Source organism: Lutra lutra, chromosome X (assembly GCF_902655055.1).
Source record: "Lutra lutra chromosome X, mLutLut1.2, whole genome shotgun sequence".
In the NCBI taxonomy this organism is placed as follows: Eukaryota; Metazoa; Chordata; class Mammalia; order Carnivora; family Mustelidae; genus Lutra; species Lutra lutra.
The window spans coordinates 94,138,399-94,160,933 of NC_062296.1; the positions used below are offsets into that span (position 1 = coordinate 94,138,399).

Below are 22,535 nucleotides of genomic sequence, written 5' to 3' on the forward strand. Positions count from 1 at the left end.
TGGGTTGGAGAGGGAGACCGTCCACCACCAGGCCCTGAGAGGGCTTTTCTCGTTGGCGGGACCAGGGGCAGAGCCCGGGCCCCACGGAGCCCCGACCAGTCTCCCCTCAAACGCCCGAACCGTGGCACGAAGCCGTCTGTCATTTTCGGGGGGCGATACGCGCACGGTCCTGGCCAGCCCGCGGAAAGCCCGTTCTCTCGCTGAAAAGAGATCTCACAAGACCCGAAGTCATGGTCGGGATGCTAAAAGTCCACGGTGGGATTTAAACACGGGAGTTTCTGGCGTGACTCCGTGTCCGACGGTCTCGGGCTGCACCGTCTGGCCGCAAGCGCCCTACGTGCGGAACACGGGAGGCCTCTCCGCCGGGACGTGCGGCCTGCGGGGGGCCTGCCTCGGAGGACGCTTCCAGTCCTTCCTGAATGTCACTTTACGTCATAATTACAAATGTCCTTACACACAGACACTTGGATGAGGGCTTGACACGAACAACGATGATGACTAAAAAGTCTTCAAGCATTTTCTTAGGATGATTTTTCTCACTAGCTTTGAAATTCCCTCAGAGAAGATTTAAAAGAAAAACTAAAGAAACAGGGAATATCGGCTCGTAATTTTTCCAGGTATGTTGCCAACATGAGCTTGGTCAGCGTGTGACAAACCCGTGTCTTTCCTCGGGGGGGGGGGGGGGTGGTGTCTAGGGTGGGAGGCGACAGAATTATTCACTCCTATGGTATCGGAGAGGATCCTGGAATCCGATAAGGAACCATTTCCCGAAAAGGAGGTCTGGCCCTTCTGTGAAATGTGTCTGGCTGCCGAGTAAAACCGCATTTTCAGACGCTCAGGAGGGAGAGACGGTGCAGCCTTAGGGAGCGAGCCTCCGTCCGGGCTCTGGGACGGAGAGGCCGGGCAGGGCAGGCTCGTAACGGGCTTCGCGCCTCTTGTCTCCCCTGCAGTCCCGGAATTCCGTGCTCCTGGACCGACTGCAGCCGGACTGCGGCTACACCGTGGAGCTGCAGGCCATCGCGTACTGGGGGCAGACGCGCCTGAAGGGGGCCAAGGCCTCCCTGCACTTCACGCCCGCGCGCAGCGCCGGCCACAGTAAGTGCCGCGAGCTTGTCGCTGTGGGGCGGGCACGGGAGCTGGGACTCCCCGGGATGTGGGGAGAGAGAGAGAGAGAGGGAGAGCGAGGTTTCCTGAGCCGGGAAATGTTGCAGGCGGCAAAGCCACAGTGCCGAGCTAGGCGACCGCTGGGACGACCGTGTCAGACAGGGTCACCCTGGAAGCTTCTCCTCTGGTTATGTACTGAATATGCGATATATTGGTGTCATAATGCAAATCTAACAAGAAAACTTAAGTCTCCTAAAAACGTGACAGGTGGCACGACACACCCATTTCCACGGCTGCTCCCCGGCGCTCACCCTCCCCGCTGGAGCGGCCGCTGCATATCCCAGCGACTGTTACTCTCCTGCGCAGTTTCCTAGTTTCCGCTTTTCCTAAACTGGTATGTTGGCCCACACCGTGCAAAGAAAAAGGAGAGTCCCACGTGGCACTCGTATCGGAGCCAGAAAATAAGTGACTTTCTTGTGTCCGGCTTTGTTCACGAGAGGGGACAGGTTAGAGCCGCAGCGCAGAAGCGCCTGGCAAGGTTTCCGGGAACGGGCACGTGAGAGGAGCGTGTGATGTCGGTTCCCTGGGAGCAGAGCCCCGTGCTGTCCGCCTTTCATCCTGGGTCTGGTGCGGAGGGTAGGAGAGCGGGCGGGAAGCTTGTCTGAATCTCGGAAAGGCGAGCCCGGCTCTGCGGAGTGAGACGCAGTCATCGCCTGTGATCACCTTCCCCCGCCTGTGAAACATCGGACCGAACGAGCAGCTGTTTGAAATGAGGCTTTCAAAAAGGTTCTAGAAACAGAGCTTCCTAGCTGCTTGAGAAACCAGCTCTGTGGAGATTAAATGTATTTGAAACTGTCTATGATTTCTCGGTATGACTCGGGGCATAACACAACTTTTACCTGAAACTTCTCATAGAAACTTTTCTATATGTTTAGCAACTTACGCTGATTTTTTTCAGTCCTGTCATCCATCCACTCCTCTCCCTGAAGTGCATGGCTACGAATTGCATGACTGTGTCTAGTGATGGGGATGCCTACTGTGCTATACCCTTATGTGAGGAACACAGGTGCGCTACAGAGTGTGTACAGTGCACAGACCAGGAGGGCACATCTAGTTTGTGTGTCATGCGTTCATGTACATGTGCTTGTGCATGCACACACACACACACCCCACACATGCACGCACACACGCACACACCCATGTATACACACACAAGCACACACAAAGACATGCATATGCATGGACACACATGTGCACACACATTACTGCAACACTAGATGCATTCCGAGCTTTGCCTCATGCTGAGTTTGGAAGATAACCATGTCCACAGGATCACAGGAGCCTCCATCCGTTGCACACGGAGCCGTGGGGGAACCATGGACGCAGAAGACACGAAGGTGGTGGTGGGAAAGGAGAGCCGGGAAGAGCGGGGAGGGCGCCGTGGGCCCCTGAGGCACAGGCATCAGCCCGTATGAGTGTGGAGTGCGTGTGAGCGCCGAGACCAGAAAGAGCACCGAGCGTGCAGAGAGGTCACACTCCTCCCATGGGGGAGAAGGAAGGAAGGGGAAGTGGGAGGCAGGGCTGTCCCTGAGTCACATCCCTGAGTCGCATGGACCCGGCCACCGTCTGTGTGCTGCTGACTCCCCCTGTCTGCTGGCCGGACCACAGCCTGAGTGCCTGAGCCCCGTACTCAGCTGTTAGCTTGGCACTTGCACTTGGGGGGTGAACAGACAGCTGCTCAGACAGCACACCTGCCCCTCTCCCAGGCTCGCCTGCGGTTAACAGGTGCTCAGACTAATAGGTGCTCAGATGGCATGCACCTGTTCCTCTCCCGGGCTCTCTGCAGTTAACAGGTGCTCAGACTAACAGGTGCTCAGCACACCTGCTCCTCTCCCGGGCTCTCCTGCGGTTAACAGGTGCTCAGACTAACAGGTGCTCAGCACACCTGCTCCTCTCCCGGGCTCTCCTGCGGTTAACAGGTGCTCAGACTAACAGGTGCTCAGCACACCTGCTCCTCTCCCGGGCTCTCTGCAGTTAACAGGTGCTCAGACTAACAGGTGCTCAGCACACCTGCTCCTCTCCCGGGCTCTCCTGCTACAGATGGCTTCCCCCTTCTTCCTTCTGTTCACACTGGAGCCCAAGACATCTTCTTCAGGATTCTCTTTCCTTTTTCTCCAGAAATTCCATTCTTTAAAAAGCCGTTCTGTCTCTAATGTCAGATTGCACGTGGGATCTGTGAAATTCTTTGCCATGTTAGGCCATTCCCACCTCTTTCTTAGAATTAAAATACTGTCCTGATTTGTATTTGTCTCCACTCTTTCTTAACTACCCGTTTTTGCAGATGGCAGCCAACTCGTGCTTTAGAAATACTCGCCATGTAACAGGTCTGTCCCCCTTCTGCCTTGTGTCACCTCTTCGTCTTCTTCCCAGAGTTCGTCCTTTACTGCTTCCCCCTTGTCCCTCCCCAGCTTCCTCCTCAGACCCAAATCCTTCAGACCCTTTGTTCGTCCTGGTGGGGACTTCATCCGTCATGTAAAGTAAGTTTGCCTTTTAGTGTCCTGGTTGTTCTGGTAAACAGCAGTCCTTCCCCATGAGAAACTGGCGTGGGCCTGCAGACTGCCATGACTCGTGTACGCTCCCACAGCTGAGAACAAGGAGGGCAAGACTCCGAGCTCAGCATCCCCTTGTAGAGGGCTCTTCGGGGTGCCCCTCGTGGGGGTCGCGCCTGGACGGAGCTGCGTGGGGGGCTCTGGGGCCTCGCAGAGGCGCGTCTGGGCTTCCCTACTCTGCCTGCTACAGCTCCCCCAAGCCGACTGGGGTCAGTGAGATGCTCTTTGACTAGCTTTGTCTCCCACTCTCTCCAGGATGGTCGTAGACCTGCCTCTCTCACGCCTTCAGCCATATGGCACAGAGAGTCTGCTTCCTCGGTCTCGGAAAGACACGTGGTTCCCCGTAAGCAGGAACACATCACGTCTCTCTTCCCCGTCCTCTGTAGCGCGAGGCAGAAACCTCCTTCTCTGTGCATACGGCAGACTCCACCGTGGGTCAAAGCCCAGCGCTTTCCGACTCGGCAAAGAACAAGCTCTCATGTAGGTCACGGGGCAGAGATGTGTCCGTGGCTGTGCCCCACGTGCACACACACCGAGCCGTGTCACTCCGTAAGCAGGAATCCGTCTGTGACCTGCCGCCAGAGTCAGCCTTCATTGGACAGGCTGATTCTGAGCGCTAATGTCACTTTCTAGTCCCCTTGTAAAATTCGATAATGTTTCACCTGGTCAGTGAAGGGTTACAACAGTGAACCCCTCAGAGGCCACTTTATTCTGAGGATTAGCTGATGCCTCTCCTGTGGCTTCAGAAAGGTGACAGAGGAGAAGGAAGAAATGAATCGTTCAGATGACCTAGCCTGATGCATGTCGTTTGGTCTCAGGGTGTTCTGTGGAAGAGACAGGCTTCCCCAAGGACTGTGCAGGACGTAGCTGAATGTTTGTCAGGATGTCACATGCTCGTGTTGAAATGCAATCTCGTGAAGGTTAGGATATGATTTTTCTTCCTCTTAAAAAATATTTATTGATTTAACAGAGAAAGAGAGAATGAGAGAAGAAGCAGAGGGAGCTGCAGAGGCAGAGGGAGAAGCAGGCTCCCCGCTGAGCAGGGAGACTGATGTGGGACTCGATCCCAGGACCCTGAGATCATGACCCGAGCTGAAGGCAGACGCTTAGTGGACTGAGCCACCCAGGCGCCCCTAGTGTCTGACTTTTAGAAGAACACTGTAAATTTCATCGCAGACCCACGAGAAATAAAGAGTAATTACAACTTTATGGTATAAGCAAGGGAAATGACATCTTATAGGAAAGAGGGTAGTAAATGCCAGCATGTCAATTACTTTTTGAGTTATATTTTCCCAGGTCTGCAGGCCACTAGGCGTTTCAGTGACAAAAACCTCCACGTAAGCAGAAGCTGACGGCTCACGTCGTATCATAAAAGGGCCCCTCGAAGGAGGAAGGATGTAAGAGTCCTGGCTGGAAATGCAGCTTGCGTTTTGGAAGCAGGAGGACCCTGGTTTCCTAGCTGCGTGAGGCAGCTGGGGTTTTCTTCTAGTTCTTCAGAACAAAAATGGAGCAGAGTGGAAATACGCTGAGGCACTTGATCTGTAAAAGTAATCAGAATTTTGACATTTGGGGGAAAAAAAGCGAACTCGTTCCGTTGTCTCACTTTTGGGACCGATAGAGTATCCGTCAGACCTCCGATCTTTTCACAACACGTAGAAATGATTTGAGTGCATTTGGATTTGATACCGACGGAGCAGGACTGGCCCTCAGAGCCAGGGCCACGCTCCTAGCACGGAGCCCCACGTCTCTGTCCTTTCCGTGTGGCGTGGGGCTCGGCAACCCTACGCGTCTGTGCATTTCAGTAAAGCAACCACATTTCCATCTTGAGATACAGAAAACGGCATCCTTATGTGTATGTAATGGAAAACAAAACTGTGTGTAGGACATAAAGTACAAAGGCAAAATTCACGTAGAGATTAGCCACAGTATCTAAACTTTTGCTTATCCTTTGGCAAATTCCCAAAGTCACAGATTATTAAAGGGGTTTCACAAACCATAAGTTCATTTGTGAAAATCGTTAAGTCCTTAGTTATTGTGGTGGTGTGATAAACCCTCAGTACGCACGTTGGATTTGGAGCCTCACAAATGGTCTTGGGAATCCAAATATTTATTTCAACTGTTGAAAGCACAACATTGTACGTTAGAAGCTGAGTAACTAAGTGTCCCTTCCCTTTGAATCGTTGTGTAGGTGATCCTGGCGTGTGCTGGTGTGAGGAGTGGTGGGTGGTCAGTGCAGGTGCCCCGCACGTTCCCTGGGCTCCTATCTTCCCAAGCACGCGCACCTCACGGGCCTGTCGGGAAAGGTTCTTATCAGTGGACCTTATGTGCTGCTCGGTCTGGTCTCCTCCCCGGGGCTCCTGGGACTCAGAAAGCAGAAAGTTTGGTGGAGTTTCTAACCATGCCGCTTCCCAAACTACGCATTGGGTAAAGGAGAGATGTGAGGTCAGTGGGACGTTCTGACATCCTTATTATAAAATCCTGTAGCTGATAGCCTGGCTCCGTGAAGGGAAGTGGCCCATGATGCATGGGAGAGCAGGAATCTGACGGAAGACGGCGCTGGGGTTACAGCTCACTGTTGCCACGGCCGCACCTGCGTGCAACTGGACACTCTTCTTAGTGTTTTTGAACCCCGTGGGTTTTCGTTTTGAATATGTGCAGGCTGATGTCACTTTCTCGGGGGTCTGTGAACGGTGGTGCACGGGCCACATCCGGCCCACCGCCTGGTTTTGTAAATAAGATGGTAGTGGCCCACGGCCACACCCCTTGTTTGCAGATCGTCTGTGACTGCTTTTGAGCCATCAGGAGAGCTGAGGACTGGGGTGGGACCGCGCAGGCCCCGAAGCCAAAACGTTCGCCGTCCAGCCCTCAGCTCACAGCTGGTTGACCCTGCTCTGTTTCGTAGGATGACGGTAAGAATGGAAATAGTCCTGCAGAGCAGACAGGTGGGGACAACGGAAGGACAGAGTGTCGTACCCAACACAGACAAGGAGAGCCAGCCAGTGCATCCTGAGCGAACGGGGTCTGGAACCTAGGGATGAGGGAGCCTGACAGACCATAGGGATTAGGAACGTTACAGAGGGAAAGCTGCAGCTGCATGAAAACAGGAGAACGAAGAGAACAGTAAAAGCAGAGCTGGTTACGCCATGAAACCGTGATGGGGAAGAAGTGGCCTGGCCTAGGGTGGTAGAAATCCCACTTTGAATCACCTCATTCGGAGGAACGTTTCCTGGTGTCTTGTTTGATTAGAGACTTCCTCTGGGTGCCACTGCATGTGGGACATCCGAGCTTGGGGTCATTCTGAATCACGTTCACATCGCCCTGGCTTTGCAATACGTACGCGGTAAACGCAGTGTTACACTGACAGTGGGGGACAGTCATGTTAAGAAATAGCGGTGAGTATGCGTAGGGACCCAGTCTCGTCTTTGCTGAAGCGTTGTACTGCAGCCGTCTTAGCGTCTTCTTGTAACTCGTTTCCACAAACACCCTTTGGCTGCTTTTCCAAAGCATAGGCACCAGCTGCTTGTGAGATGCAAACACCTCCTTCTCTCCTCCCTGTGCTCCCTCCTGACTATGCCCTGTGCGCGAGCCTTTGGGAGCACCCTCTACTGTGTGCGGGATCACTCGCACGTGTGTCCACTCCCGAAGCACGAGCTCTGTATCTGCAGTCTCTGGCTCACTACCAGACACTTGGGAAGTGGTCACTAAGTACTGACAAGAAACAAGGAGCGAATGGATGAACAGATGAATGCACCCTTCAGCTCCACTCCCCATCTGATGTGTCATTGCACTGCATTTGCTGACCCTTAGTATTTCATGTACAAAGTCTATTGAACATGTAGGGCCTTGTCTGGGCATTGATGTACAATGCTGGGATGTCCAGGAAGAGCTCTCTGTATTGTTCTCAGGCCACATGGTTTTTTCTTTCTTTCTTTTTTTAATTAACATAGAATGTATTACTTGCTCCAGGGGTACAGGTCTGTGAATCATCAGGCCTACACACTTCACAGCACTCACCATAGCACATACCCTCCCCAGTGTCCATCACCCAGCCACCCTCTCCCTCACCCCCTCCCCCCAGCACCCCTCAGTTTGTTTTGTGAGATTGAGAGTCTCTTGTGACTTGTTTCTGTCTCTGGTTTTGTCTTGTTTCATTTTTTGCCTCTCTTCCCCTATGATCCTCTGTCTTGTTTTTCACATTCCTCATATCGGTGAGATCATAGCATAATCTCTTTCTCTGATTGACTCATTGCGCTCAGCCTAATACCCTCTAGTTCCATCCACGTCGTCGCAAATGGCAAGATTTCGTTTCTTTTGATGGCTGCATAGTATTCCATTGTGTATATATACCACATCTTCTTTATCCATTCGTCTGTTGATGGACATCTAGGCTCTTTCTATAGTTTGGCTATTGAGACCATGAGGTATTTTCATAGTATTTCACTTATTTTCTTTACAACTACAAAAAACATATATAATGAGGAATACCATTCACACCTGCTTTTTTAAGTCAGAGCAGCTGTCCCACCCGGCGACTGTGTACTGATAACAGATTACTTCTGACCGGGACATCACAGTGTTCTACTCTGTTGCAGAAGAGCAACTTGGGAAAACGGGAAAGAGCGCGACGCACGTGCAGCCCCCTTTCCAACGACGACGGCCCGCGCGGCTCCTGGAAATCGGAGCCCCCTTTTATCAAGACAACCAACTGCAGGTGAAGGTCTACTGGAAAAAGACCGAAGGTACGCAAGTGCTCTCTGACAACCTGTTATCATGTTACGTGCCCAGTGACACCAGGGGCTAGTGAAAAAGTCAGGGTTGAACCATGGTGTGCATCGTTTTTTGTGTTTTTTTTTTTTTTCTTTTTTAAGATTTACTTATTTTACAGAGAGAACATGAGGCTGGGGAGGGCAGAGGGAGAGAGAGAATCTCAAGCAGATTCCATGCTGAGGACAGAGCTCAGTGTGGGATGGATCTCACGACCTTGAGATCATGACCTGAGCTGAAACCAAGAGGCAAATGCTTCACTGACTGAGCCACCCAAGCGCCCTGCCATGGGGGTGACATGAAGGGAAACAGAACCCGAACAGAACATTTAGATCCTTTTTTAAAATTTTTTTTAAATTCCTGCTGTTCTGAAGTCTGAGTGAGCTGCTGCTTCTCTCCCAGGAACCCATACCATGTTTAGAAATCAGCATCGTCGGTCAGCCGGTTGCATTTTCTCATCTCAGGGATGTTAGCCTGTCTTCACTGCTTTCCCAGAAGGCCAATCCTGTCTCCAAAACACTCAAAATACTCATTATTCCACTCTATAAAGTTTTGTTCTAAATGAGTTTTTTGTTTAAAAAAAGACACACAACCCAAATAATTTGAGAAATAGAGAAAGAAGTCACTTATTTCAGTATGGTCTCCTAGAAACAGTATTTTGGCAGATGTCTTTTCAAAAGTTTCCTACACTTCTGTTCTTCCTTCAGTTGTTTTATACACACACACACAGGTCCATATATGTATGTAAAATATACACATTTTCATATAATGTAGGAGCATTCTGCACTATCCTGTATTTCTGTTGCCCTGTTTAACTCACTTCTGTGTACGGACACACCACGATATCCTAACAGACCATCATCCCACTACAGCACAACTCCTGGGTGTCTTCAGAATTTCCATTTTACAATTAGTACTGCAAGCCAGATTTACCCTTGGAGTTAATTCTGTTTTGAGTATTTATTTGAATAGCTGTCTTTAGGATAAATTCATTTTCTTTGGTTTTCTTTATTCGTAAGATTTTTGTGTGTATTATCGAACTAGTACTTTTTGAATTATTTGATGTACATTTCCATATCTATCACTCATATGCTTGGAAACAAAGGAAAGACAGATTGTTTCCAGAGTTCACTTTTAACAGTTCTTCAAGTTCTCCTGAAGTACGGTGTTACACACAACGCTGGTGTTGGAGGGCCGCCTGGGTGGCTCAGTTGGTTGAGCGTCTGACTCTTGATCTCAGCTCAGGTCTTGGTCTTACGGTTGTGAATTCAAGCCCCACATTGGAATCCAGGCTGGGCACGGAACCTGCATGAGCCAAAAAAAAAAAAAAAAAAAAGAATATTGGTGCTGGGGTTCTTTTTGTTCCAGAATTTTTTTCTAAGGTGCTGACATCCATTCTGTAGCTAAAATAATATTACAATTAATATTAATGTCTTATTACTCTCCTACGTTAATTAAAACTAAATTCCATTTATTCAATATTATTTATTAAAAGTTATTCATTCATATATCCCTATTCATAAGCATAAGTTTTAGGATCATTATAAATTACAAAATTAATTTGATCTATTATGTTTACTGATTTTAGGTTAAAACTGTACCAGTAGTAAAACATTAATATTGAAACTATAAATATATAGTGAAATACAAATGTATGCATTGAGAATACTTCCTAAGCATACAAGAGCATGAAAACATGAACGTAGAATGAAAGACAAACGTAAGCATTGAGAATACTTCTTAACCGTACAAGAGCAACCACTGCCTTCATGACCTCTAAACTTGAAGATCTGTCTTGCTGATATTTGAAATGTTTATCACTTGGAACCATACCGCGCACATGGGGCCTCTCGAGTGCACGAGATCCAGGGAGCGGGAAACGACCTCATTCTGTTGGGGAAGCCGTACTTCATGCAGGGCTAGTCTGCCCTAGCCCCATGTGGAGCTCCACCGATGGCTCTTTTCAGCCGGGGCTGAGGATTTGGTTTGCCCTGGTGGGGGGCTCTGCAGCACAGGGCTGCTGGGAACACAGGTCTTTGATGTACATGTTCTCCCGGCCGAGGGGGACCGTGGGTGACTGGAGCATGCAGAGCTTTGGAAGACATGACACTTTCTCACAGTGGTTGCAGCTTCCATTCCCACTCTCAGGGCACGATCGTCCCCGGTGCACCCCCCTCTCTCTGCCGCATAGAGTTTCCATCTTTTGAGTTGAGCAGTTCTGGGACCCGCGTCCCGGTGGCTCCGTGCTGTTTGATTGCGTTTTTAAGCTGTTTAGCCGCGCTGTCCGTCCTGCAGGAGGCCTTTACATATAGGTGTCACCTCCCAGTTCCTTGGTTCAGCGTTTTCTCCTTGTGTGAGCGATCCATCCATCCATCCATCCATCCTTCCTTCCTTCCTTCCTCAGTGCTTCTGCATTGTAGAGGGGACCCATTCATCATTTTGTTTCTCTGGGTGACAGAGAAACTTGCTGTCCTGGTTGACGATCTTTGCTTACACAGGGTCACACAGATCCTCCCTCACGTCCTGGAACTTGGACCACTTCATCCTTCTCTCTGGGGCTGTCTTCCGCCTGGAACTGAGTTTCCGTGTGGGGCTCACTGCTCCTTTACGCTTCTGTCCCTCCTGAGCTGCAGCTGACAGAGTAGCCTTTCTTTAACGAGGACTCTTTCCCCAAACCTCTGGGCTGCCGCCCCGGCCCTACATCACAAATACGGGCAACTGATCTTTTTAACGTTCTGTGGAGTCATTTGGCATTTATCCCCCCCAACTTTCTGGCCTTGCCATGTTGTCTTAACTACTATAAATCTGTAAATATTTTTCATCATAGTTCTTCAGTTTTTTTTACTTCATTTTCAAGTTGTCTTGACTGTTTTGGGTCCTTTGTGCTTTATATCAGTGTTTATATTAATCTGTCAGCGCCCACAAAAGCCTTGTGAGATCTCTGTCCAAACTACAGTCAACATATGGTAACGACTGAGAATTCACCTCTTAAAAATCTCGACACTTGACGTATCACTTTATCCCAGTTTTTAAAGTTTTCTCTCAACGGTGATGTATAATGTGTAATGCAGAGGCTGTAATAGTTCTAATAGGATTATTCTAAGGTGTTTGTGTTTATTGCGATCCCATTGCATACACGCACACTTTTCCTCAGTTTTATTTTCTAACTGTGGCTGTCATAGAGATAAATACATCCTCTTTCAATGTCTTGATGGCGAACCGGACTCTCTCTTGTTGTATTCCCTTTTGCCCCCTGCATTTCCTTTGATGATTCTTTCCCATTTTTCCATAAAAGCAACCATGTAGCCTGCGCATAGTGAGAATCTGATATTTTCCTTCCCAGACCTGGGACCTTTTCCTTCTCTCCCTTGCTGTAACGCTGGCTGGGACGTTCAGTGTGGGACGCCGTAGGAGTGATCCCTGCAGGCGTGATGTTTGTTTTTTATTTTTGACTCCTTCATTTGTGTTCGTTCAAAGCAGGGATGAAGCAGAAGCGCCGCTTTCTTTTCTTCCTCTTGCTTACTTGGTTGAAGATTTACTAGTAATTCTGATTACATGGAAACAAGTTAATGGTATCGATGGCTGAGGAAAGTCATTTTTCTAAACATCTGTTAGGAATTATTATATGTAAAACACGGCACGCTTGTAAACTCCTATTTGAGCCACAATAACATGGAGTTTAAGAATACGGTCTTTACACCGAGATATATTTTGTTTAAAAGCCCAGGTGAACCACTCACCAACTGTGTGGTGTCAGGCAAGTGACTCACCACTCAGCACATCAGTTTCTCGTCTATAAAGAGGGAGTAACGGTGCCCATCCACGGGGGTGGTGGGTGATGTAATGGGACCTGTGTGCGTGTGTGCATGAACACAAGCGTGTGCAAGTGGACATAACGGATTTTATGTCCATATGCAAGCATCTGCTGTTTTTACCTTCCCCAGCTTTATGGAGGTAGAATTGCCCTAGAACATGGTGCATATTTGAGGTGCACAGCGTGACGACTGGATGTACATACCTACCATGACCGGATTTGCACAATAAGGTCATTGAGCACCTTAACCCCAGGCGTGATGTCTGATCGTAAGATTTCAGTAGACACACTTCACCAGATGAACAAAATCCCCTACTGCTTTTTTCTTCTTTTTTTTTTTTAAAGATTTTATGTATTTCAGAGCGAGAGTGTGCATGGGTCAGGGAGGGGCAGAGGGAGAAGCAGACCCCCAGCTGAACATGGAGCCCAGCACGGGGCTCAGTCCCAGGACCCTGGGATCATGACCTGAACCGACTGCGCCCCCCAGGTGTCCCATCCCCCATTGCTGTTATCTGCAATGTTTTTCTCATGGATTCATATTGATTTTTGTCAAATATTCTTCTTGAAAGTAATGAGAAGGTCAAGGACTTTTTCTTATTTATTGTATTAACATGATGATCTAAAGGGAAAATGATAGACTGTGTCGTAGGTTTGTTGTGGGAATTAAATGAGAGTACACACACCCAGGGCTTGGGGACAGTATCCAGCACAAAGTAATCACCCCACAAATGTCAGGGTTCTTACGGGGTTTCCTGTAGAGGGAGCCCTGAAGGCTGTCCCACGGGCAGAGGGGAAACAGGATGCCAGGAAGGAGGTCGAGTGCCTCTGATCTAGGCACTTCTTGGGGCTTTAGGACCGGCTGTTTTCCTCCTTTGCAGACAACAAGGTATGGTACTTTCACAAATGGTCTCGTGATTGAATTGCAACCCAAATGCGATGAATTCTAAGCATTCCGTTTGGCAGATGAAGTGGGATCAACCATCACTGCCCTCTGTCTGTGGCAGGAAATAGTTAATACTCCCATACAGCTCGGGACTTGGTTCTGTGGTCGGAACGTGGGTTGAACTGGAACGACGGGGCGGCAGTGACTTTGCTGTTGGCGTCTGCACGGGGAGGTCGCTTTCCACCAGGTTACACGGCCACTTAGGGACCGAGAACAAGTCATGCCATAACTAGAGTTGTCTTTTTTTTTCCTAATAAGCCCTTTTCCTTAAATTATGTCCATCCCATGTCCCTTTTGATGTTAATATGAAAGCCAAATTAACATCTAAAACTCAGCGGGGGACAGAGCAGGAGTTCCAGACTCCTCGCACATCTGTTCTCTTCCAGAAGCCCGTTGGGCAGGCACCATAGGACCCACAGAATCCCAACCCGAGTTCCCCGAGACGCTGATGGAGCATGTGCTCTTCATAACTACTGCACACGTAGGAGACGAGACCCCTTTTAAGTCAACGCACGGTCCCACTGTTCTACGAATTCTGGGTAGAACATGCATGTGAGGTCTTCCTCTGTCCTGGCAAAGGGTCCTTTGGGTGGCTTTTCTGGACTTTTTGACTCTGTAAAATCATACACTGTGGGCACCCGATGCAACTCGCAAGACCCATCTCAAATGCTTCACTACATCGAAACCTAATGATGTACTATATGTTGGCTAACTGATCATAATAAAAATAAAAATGAAAAATTTAATATTAAAATAGGAAAAAAAATTCTGAGACAGGTACCTCAATTGAATATTCTTGAATCATAACTAATTTCCACCAGTGGATACACTGGGTTGAAAACCTTAAAAAACCTGAGTGCTTGTGACAGATCAGAGTAGATGAGAATCTTGTTTACTAGTCAAGATAAAACTGTAAGTAGAAATGGGTTTCTGAATATCTGTCACATTTCCTAAAAAAGCGAGGGTGGCCAGCATGTTGGTTTTGGACTTGAAGCTAGGAACTCACAAGCACAAATCTGTTCAGTTCCCTTGAAATTTCCCAAAGGGAGAGTGTCCTTTTTTTTTTTTTTTGTATTATTTATGAAGACACAGCATATTATTTCGAAGGGAAATGACTCAAACATCATGTGTCAGCCCAACAGAGTGCCTGTGTAGCTGGGGTGTAACAGTGAATGCTCTGGAAGGAAAGACAAACCCTCAAGAATGAATCTGCAGCCCTAAAAGGAATGGCTCACTTGACTACTTTTATTAATTAGTAATTTTATTATCCTACAGACAACAGTTCTGTTTTACGGTGTGGTAACAAAACCCACACTTCATTCTTTCAGGCTCCTTGGTTTAGACTTAGTGTTTGGACTCCAGAAATGTGGCGCTCCAAGGTGGCCTCCCTTTCTCAGAGCTCCGATTTCAACCACCCAGCACTCTTGACCATTTGACTTTGTGGAATTTAGAGATGAACATTCAATTAAAAAATGTACAGCCTTGCAGCGCCTGGGTGGTGCAGTCCGTTGGGCCTCTGACTCCTGCTTTGGGCTCGGGTCATGATCTCAGGGTCCGGGGATTGAGCCCCATGTCAGGCTCAGCTCCCACGGTGAGTGGGGAGTCTTCCTGGGATTCTCTCTTCCTCTCCCCTCTGCCCCTTTTGCTCATGCTCCCTCGTTCTCTCTGACTCTCCCCCTCTCTATAATACATAAATCCTTAAAAAAAATTTTTTGGCAGTCTTGAATTTACGCCAGACACTATGAGTTAATTATATTTGAGAAACAGATTAGATACATCTAGTTTTCGAATCACAGTTGAGGCACACCGAAAGTAGATTTCCATATTTAAAAATACTTCTCAAGTACGTTATAATTCATTTGTGGAAGGAAGAACTTCAGTTCAGGAACCACCGCAACACATGCACTTAGCAGAGAATTTTCACATGTATCCCGAGGAAACGTTTGAGTTGATGATGCTGTTTTTCATATTCTGGTTATAGACGGGGTCCTGAAGTCATCTCCTAAATACAGACTTGCAGGCTTTTCATAATTGCCAAGATGAAGCTAAGGAGGACAGGACATTTGTATAAACGAGTTACACGGATATTCGTATAAATACACGGATATTTGTAGAAAGGAGTTAGAACTCAACTAACACGAGGGTGGGCATTTTGTGGTCTGCATTTGGAAAAAGAATCCAGTATAATTAACATGCGGTGCTCCACACTTCCAGGTGTACAACTGAGTGACCTAACAGTTCTGTCGGGGTGCACGTATCTTTCTGAATTAGCGTTTTTGTATCTTCTTCCAGTGCCGTTAACGGACAGTGTCACGTTAGGCTCTGACTACAATGCAGTGGTCCAACACTCCCGTGTACTACTCAGTGCTCACCATGATGAGTGTCGTGTCCGTCCCTTTCCCCTATGTTACAACACCCCACCCCCTCCTCTGGGAACCATCAGTTCTCTAGAGTTAAGAGTCTGTTTCATGATTTTGTCTCTTCGTCCCTTTGCTTGTTTCTCTTGATTCTTAAATCGCCCATCTGAATGAAATCGTACGGTATTCGTCTTCCTCTGATGACTCACTCAGCATCATACTCTCTAGATCCACGGGTGGTGTTGCAAATGGCAGCATTTCCTTCTTTTCTGTGACTGAATAATATTCCATTGTGTGTATACACCACATCTTCTTTATCTATTCATCGACAGATGGACACTTGGGCGGCTTCCAGAATTGGGCTGTTGAAAATAACGCTGCTGTACACGTAGGGGCGCATATGGCTTTCTGAATTCGTGCCTTGGTATTCTTTGGGTAAATACCCAGCACTGAAATTACTGGATCATGAGGTAATTCTAATTATTTGAGGAGCCTCCGTCCTGTTTTCCACAGTGGTTGCACCAGTTTGCATTCCCACCAACAGTGCATGAGCGTTCCTTTTTCTCCAATCCTTGCCAACACTTGTTTCGTCTGGTTTTTATTTTAGCTGTTCTGACAGGTGTGAGGTGGGAGCTCACAGTTAGTTCTGATTTGTATTTCCCTGATGCTGAGTCTCTTTCCATGTGTCTGTCGGCCGTCTGTAGGTTTTCTTTGGAGAAATATCTGTTCCTATCTTCTGCCCATTTTGTAAGTGGGCTCTTGGGGTTTGGGGTGTTCAGTTTGATAACTTTTTAGTATATTTTGGATATTAACCCTTTATTGGATACGTCATTTGTAAACATCTTCTCCCATTCAGTAGGTTGTGTTTTAGTTCCGGTGATTATTTCCTTTGCTGTGCAGAAGCTTTAATTTTGATGAAGTCCCAATAATTTATTTTTACTTTTGTTTACCTTGCCTCAGAAGACGTATCCAGGAAAAATGCTGCTGGGGCTGAGGTCAGAGAAATTACTGCCTGTGCTCCTTGGAGGAGTTCTATGGTTTCGGGTCTTACATTTAGGTCTTTAATCCATTTTGAACTTACATTGGTGCAGGATGTAAGATAAAGCGGTCCTGTTTCTTTCGTGTGTGTCCCTGTTCAGTTCTCCCAGAACCATTTGCTGAAGAGACATCTTCCCATTGTATATTCTTGCGTCCTTTGTGAAAGATTAATGACCATAATCGTGGGTTTGTTTCGGGGTTCTCCCCCTTCTGTTCCACTCATCTTTGTGTCTGTTTCTATGGCAGAACCATACTGTGTTGATTACTATAGCTTTCAGGTGTGACTTGATATCTGAGATTGGGATACCTCCAGTTTGGCTCAAGATTGCTTTGGCCACTCAGAGTCTCTTGTGGTTCATATAAACTTTAGGATTGTTTTAGTTCTGTGAAAACTGCTCTCTTGAACACTTTTTTTTTTTAAGATTTTATTTATCAGAGAGAGAGAGGAAGAGAGAGCGAGCACAGGCAGACAGAGTGGCAGGCAGAGGCAGAGGGAGAAGCAGGCTCCCTGCCGAGCAAGGAGCCCGATGTGGGACTCGATCCCAGGACTCTGGGATCATGACCTGAGCCGAAGGCAGCTGCTTAACCAACTGAGCCACCCAGGCGTCCCTTGAACACTTTAAAAAAAAAAAAATGCTATTTTGATAGGTATTGAATTGAATGTGTATTTGCTCTGGGTACAATGGGCATTTTAATAATATTTTAAAATATTAAAGGAATATTTAATATTTAAATTAATTATTTTAGTATTTAATTTAGATACATGTGAATATCCTTCCATCTGTTTGTCCTCTATAGTTCTTTTCTTTCTTTCTCTCTTTCTCTATCTCCTTCTCTCTTTCTTTCGAGTAGGCTTCACAGCCAACATTGGGCTTGATGGTAAAATCAGGACTCACACGCTCTACCAACTAAGTCATGCCAGCACCCCTTCAGTTTCTCTCATCCGTGTTTTATAGTGTTCCAAGTACAGGTCTTTTACTTCCTTGATTAAGTTTATTCTTAGGTATTTTATTATTTTTGGTGCAATTGTTAATGGGATTGTTTTCTTAATTTCTCTGCTATGGTGGTATTGGTGTATGGAAATGCAACAGATTTTAGGATATTGGTTTCATATCCTGTGATTTTACTGAATTGATCAGTTCTATTAGTTTTGGGGGGGAAATTTAGGTTTATCTATATATAGTACCCTGTCATCTGCAAACAGTGAAAGTTTTACTTCTTTCTTACCAATGTGGGTGCATTTTATTTCTTTTTCTTGTCTGATTGCTGTGTCTTTGACTTCCACTATCATGTTGAGTACAGGTGCTGAGAGTGGACATCCTTGTCTTATTTCTGACCTTAGGAGTAAAGCTCTCAGTTTTTTACCACCAAGTACAGTGTTAGCTGTGTGTTTTTCATAGATGGCCTGTACTATGTTCAGGTATGTTCTCTCTAAACCTACTTTGTTGAGGGTTTTTATTGTAAACGGATGTTGTACTTTATCAGCTGCTTTTTTTTTTTTTAAATCTCTTGAAAGTATCATATGGTTTTTGTCCTTTCTCTTGTTGATGTATCACATCACACAATATGACTGACCTGCAAATACTGAACCACCCTTGCATCCCAGGAGTAAAGCCTATACGAGGATGGAGAATGACTTTGTTCATCATTGTTGATTTGATTTGTTGGTATTTTGCTCAGGATTTTTGCATGTGTCTTCATCAGGGATATTGGTCTGCAGTTCCTTTTTTTTTTTTTTTTTTTTTGGTAGTGTCTTTATCTGGTTTTGGTATCAGGGCAATGCTGGCATTATACAATGAATTTGGAAGGTTTCCTCCTATCTTTTGGAATAGTTTCAGAAGAATAGGTATTAACTCCTCTTCCTTAAATGTTTAGTAGAATTTGCCTGTGAAGCTGTCTCGTCCTGGACTTGTGTTCGTTGGGAGTTTTGTTATTATTATTATTGATAACCAGTGTGTTCATATTTTCACTTCCTTCCTGATTCAGTTTTGGGAGGTATTATGTTTTGAGGAATTTATCCATTTCTTTTAGGTCGTCTAATTTGTTGGCATTTAATTTTTCATAATATTTTCTGATAATCCTGTGTAGCTGTGGTTTTGGTTCCTATGACTCCTGTTTCATATCTTTGAGTCCCCCACCTCTCTCTGTGTCTCTCTCCTGACTCTGGCTAAAGGTCTATCAGTTTTGTTGCTACTTTCAGAGAACCAGCTTCTGGTTTCATTGATCTGTTGTATTGTATTTTTGGCTTCTCGTTCACTTATTTCTGCTCTGATCTTTATTACTTTGTTGTAAAACAGTTTGGGTTTTGTTTGTTCTTCTTTTAGCTTCTTCAGGTGTAAGGTTGGTCAGATTTTTCTTGATTCTTGAGGTAGGCCTCTGCTGCTATGAGCTTCCCTCTAAAAACAGCTTTTAATGGATTCCAAAGATTTTGAGCCCTGTATTTTCGTTTTTATTCGTCTCCATGTATTTTTTTATTTTCTCTTTGATTTCTTGGGTGACCTAATCTTTATTCAGTAGCATGTTATGTGAAGTATATGTCCTTGTATTTTTTATAGACTTTCTCTTGTGGGTGATTTCTAGTTTCCTAGGGTTGTGGTTCGGAAAGGTGCAGAGTAGGACTTAAACTTTTCCAATTTGTTGAGACTAATACTGTGGTATAAGAAATGATCTGCTCTGGAGACAGTCCCATGTGCACTTGAGAAGAATGCGTACTCTGCTGTTGTAGGGTGGAAAGTTCTGACTATACCAGATCCGTCTGCTCCGATGTCTCATTCAAAGCCAGTGTTTCCTTGCTGATTTCCTGCTTCGGTGATCTGTCCCTTGATGTGGTGCAGCATTAAAGTCCCCTACTGTTGTGGTGGTATTATTGATTACTTCCTTTTTGTCTGTTACTAACTGCTTTTATGGAGTTGTGTGCTCCCACACGGGAGCATAAGTATTTACAACTGTTAGATCTTGTCGGACTGTTCCCATTATGATTACGTAGTGTCCTTCTCTGTCTCCTGCTACAGTCTTTGTTTTAAAGTCTCGTCTGTCTGATTTCAGTGTTGTCACGAGGCTTTCCTATCACTTCCATTTGCCTGATAAATGCTTTTCCATCCCGTCATGCTCGGTCTGCAGGTGTCTTTGGGTCTGAAATGAGTCTCTCTAGGCAGCATGGAGCTGGGTGTTGCTTTTTTATCCATTCCCTCGCTCTGTGTCTTTTGATCGGGGCATTTAGTCCATTTACGTTCAAACTAATTTTTGATAGGTGTGTGCTTATTGTCTTTTAGTTACTTGTTTTACAGTTGTTTTTGTAGTTCTTTTTTCTTCTCTTGTCCTCTGCTCTACATATCATGCGCAGGGACTGGTCCTGTGGTGCTGACGGGCCAGTGTGGGGCCACGCTGCCCCTGAGCCGGTGACACCTGGCGTTGGGCAGAGCTGGAGTAGCTCCCACCCCTAGGGCATGCGCTCCCAGTCGTCTGTGGGTGGGCAGAGCCCCAGGCTGCCACAGGGGCTGCATCAGACAGCACGTTGGCCCTCTTCCCCTCTCCCCAAGGCATCATCTTGGGGGTGGCCCCGCTCTCTGAGGGCCAGCCCAAACGGTGCGGGAGGAGGTGCGCGGCTCAGGAGCACACGAGGGCAGGACGTGTGCTAGCAGCAGGGCTCCTGAGGGCCTCCTGGAGGGGAGGCCTGCAGCCAAGGCCTGGCTCCGGGAGCCACATCTGCAGAGGAGCACTGCTGGCACAGAGTCTGTGGTGCCCACCCCTCGTTTGTTCTTGGACACATGTCCCACTCATCCCTGCCAGGCACCACACATTCTGAGCTTAGGGAACCAATCTCCTTGCCGGGGACCCCCCCCCCATGTGTTGCACGCTGCTGCTTCTCAGCTGCTGCTCTGCACGCCAGCTGTTGTGCAGTCTCTTGGCAGGGGAGGAACTCCGCATCTGCGCCCCCCACCCCCGCCCAGCTCCCCAGAGTCTCGCCCAGTGAGGGTCAAAGTTCCAGCTGTTCAGCTGCCCTCATGGAATTCTGCCCTCTGCTTTTCAGAGTGTAGACAGCCATGGGCACTGTAGATGGCCGTGGGCAGGCCAGGTGCTGTGGTGGGCAGTGTAGATGGCCGTGGGCAGTGCAGATGACTGTGGGCAGGCCTGGCACTGGCTAAAGGCAGTGGCTACTAACCACGACCATCTACACTGCCCACATTACCACCAGGCTTGCCCACGGCCATGTACACTGTCCATGGCATTCTACACTGAATAAAACAGCAAGTACATGGCTATGAGCAGGCCTGCTGCTGGCGTAGGCTCTGTACATAGCCATGGGCAGTGTAGATGTTCGTGGCTAGTGCAGAAGACCATGGGCAGTGTAGATGGCCATGGGCAGTGTAGACGGCCTTGGGCAGGCCTGGAGCTGGCGTGGGTAGAGTAGATGGCCATGGACAGTGTAGACAGCCGTGGTAAGGCTGAGCAGTGGTTTGGGTAGTGTAGATGGCCATGGGGAATGTAGATGACTTTAGGCAGTGTAGATGGCCGTGGACAGGCCTGGCGTTGCTGTGGTCAGTGTAGATGGCTATGGGCAATGGATGGCCGTGGGTGCTTGGTCCTGTCCTGGGCAGCACAGATGTCCGTGGGTAGTACAGATGGCCGTCAGCAGGCCTGGCGATGGCGTGGGCAATTTAGATGGCTGTGGGCAGTGTAGATGGCTTTTGGCCAGCCTGGCATTCCTGTTTTCAGTGTTGATGGTCATGGGTGGTGTAGATGACAATGAGCAGGCCTGGCGCTAGCCTGGGTAGTGTGGAAGGTCATGGGCAGTGCAGACGGCTGTGGCCATTGTAGATGACCGAAGTCAGTGTAGATGGCTGTGGGTAGTGTGGATGGCCACAGGCAGTGTAGATGCTGTGGGCAAGCCTGGTACTGGCGTGAGCAGTCTAGATGACCATAGATAGTTTGATGGCTGTGGGCATTGTACATGAGAGTGGGCAGTGTAGATAGCCATGGGCAGTGTAGATGGCCATGAGCAGGCCTGGCTGTCCACAGCCATCTGAACTACCCTCACTAGCACCAGGCCTGCCCGCGGCCATCTACATGCCCATGGCCATCTACATGCCCATGGCCATCTACACTGCCATCGCCAGGCTTACCCATGGCCATCTACACTGCCCCCACCAGCGCCAGGCCTGCTTATGGCCATCTATAGTACCCACGGTCATCTATACTGCCCTTGCCATCACCAGCCCTGCCCACGGCCATCTACACAGCCCACGGTCATCCCCTGGCCATGTACATTTTCCATAGCCATCTATACTACCCACGTCAGCGCCAGGCCTGCCCATGGCCATCTACACTGCCCACAGCCATCTACACTGCCTTCCACCATCTATACTGTCCACCACTGTTTACACTGCCCATGGCCATCTACACTGCCCACGGACATCTGCACTGGCCACAGCTTTACAGACAACCCAGGACCATCTGCACTATCAGGAACATGTACAGACTGGCCCGCGCCCACCAGCAGGCCTGATTTGCATCTCCCTTGAGAGCTCGATCTCCGAGTAACACTGCAGCCATTGTAGGCACAGTTGTACATCTTGGCTATGCACCGGTCCCCTCCCCTCTGTACTGATCCGCATGAACAAACACACCCCCTCTAGCCTCAGGTGGACCGTACGCACCTGTCTTATTCACTGTTTCCCTCGCCCGTCGGTGCCTAAGGTCCCAAGAGCAGCTGTTTCGGAGTGGTTGGTCCGTTCTGTGTCCCGACCAGCAGCACTGGAACGGAAGCAGAGGCATTCACTCGCCGACCTCACGCTTGTGTAGAACCTCCCGTTCTTTCCCTCAAAAAAGCCCTGCGGCCTGCCGTGTGCCTCTCACAGCGTGTGGTCGAGGGTTCCCCTTTTAAGCAAACACCCAGGGCGCCTGCT

The 22,535-nt window shown here is 48.0% G+C and overlaps 1 protein-coding gene across 1 annotated transcript in view; it reads left to right on the top strand.

Moving 5' to 3' along the window:
- Positions 1-22,535, top strand: part of ANOS1 (anosmin 1) — a 174,307-nt gene that overhangs the window by 141,145 nt on the left and 10,627 nt on the right. The window contains exons 8-9 of the mRNA XM_047714920.1: positions 951-1,095; positions 8,306-8,452. Coding sequence (XP_047570876.1) covers positions 951-1,095; positions 8,306-8,452 — 292 coding nt within the window. The remainder of the gene's footprint in view (positions 1-950; positions 1,096-8,305; positions 8,453-22,535) is intronic.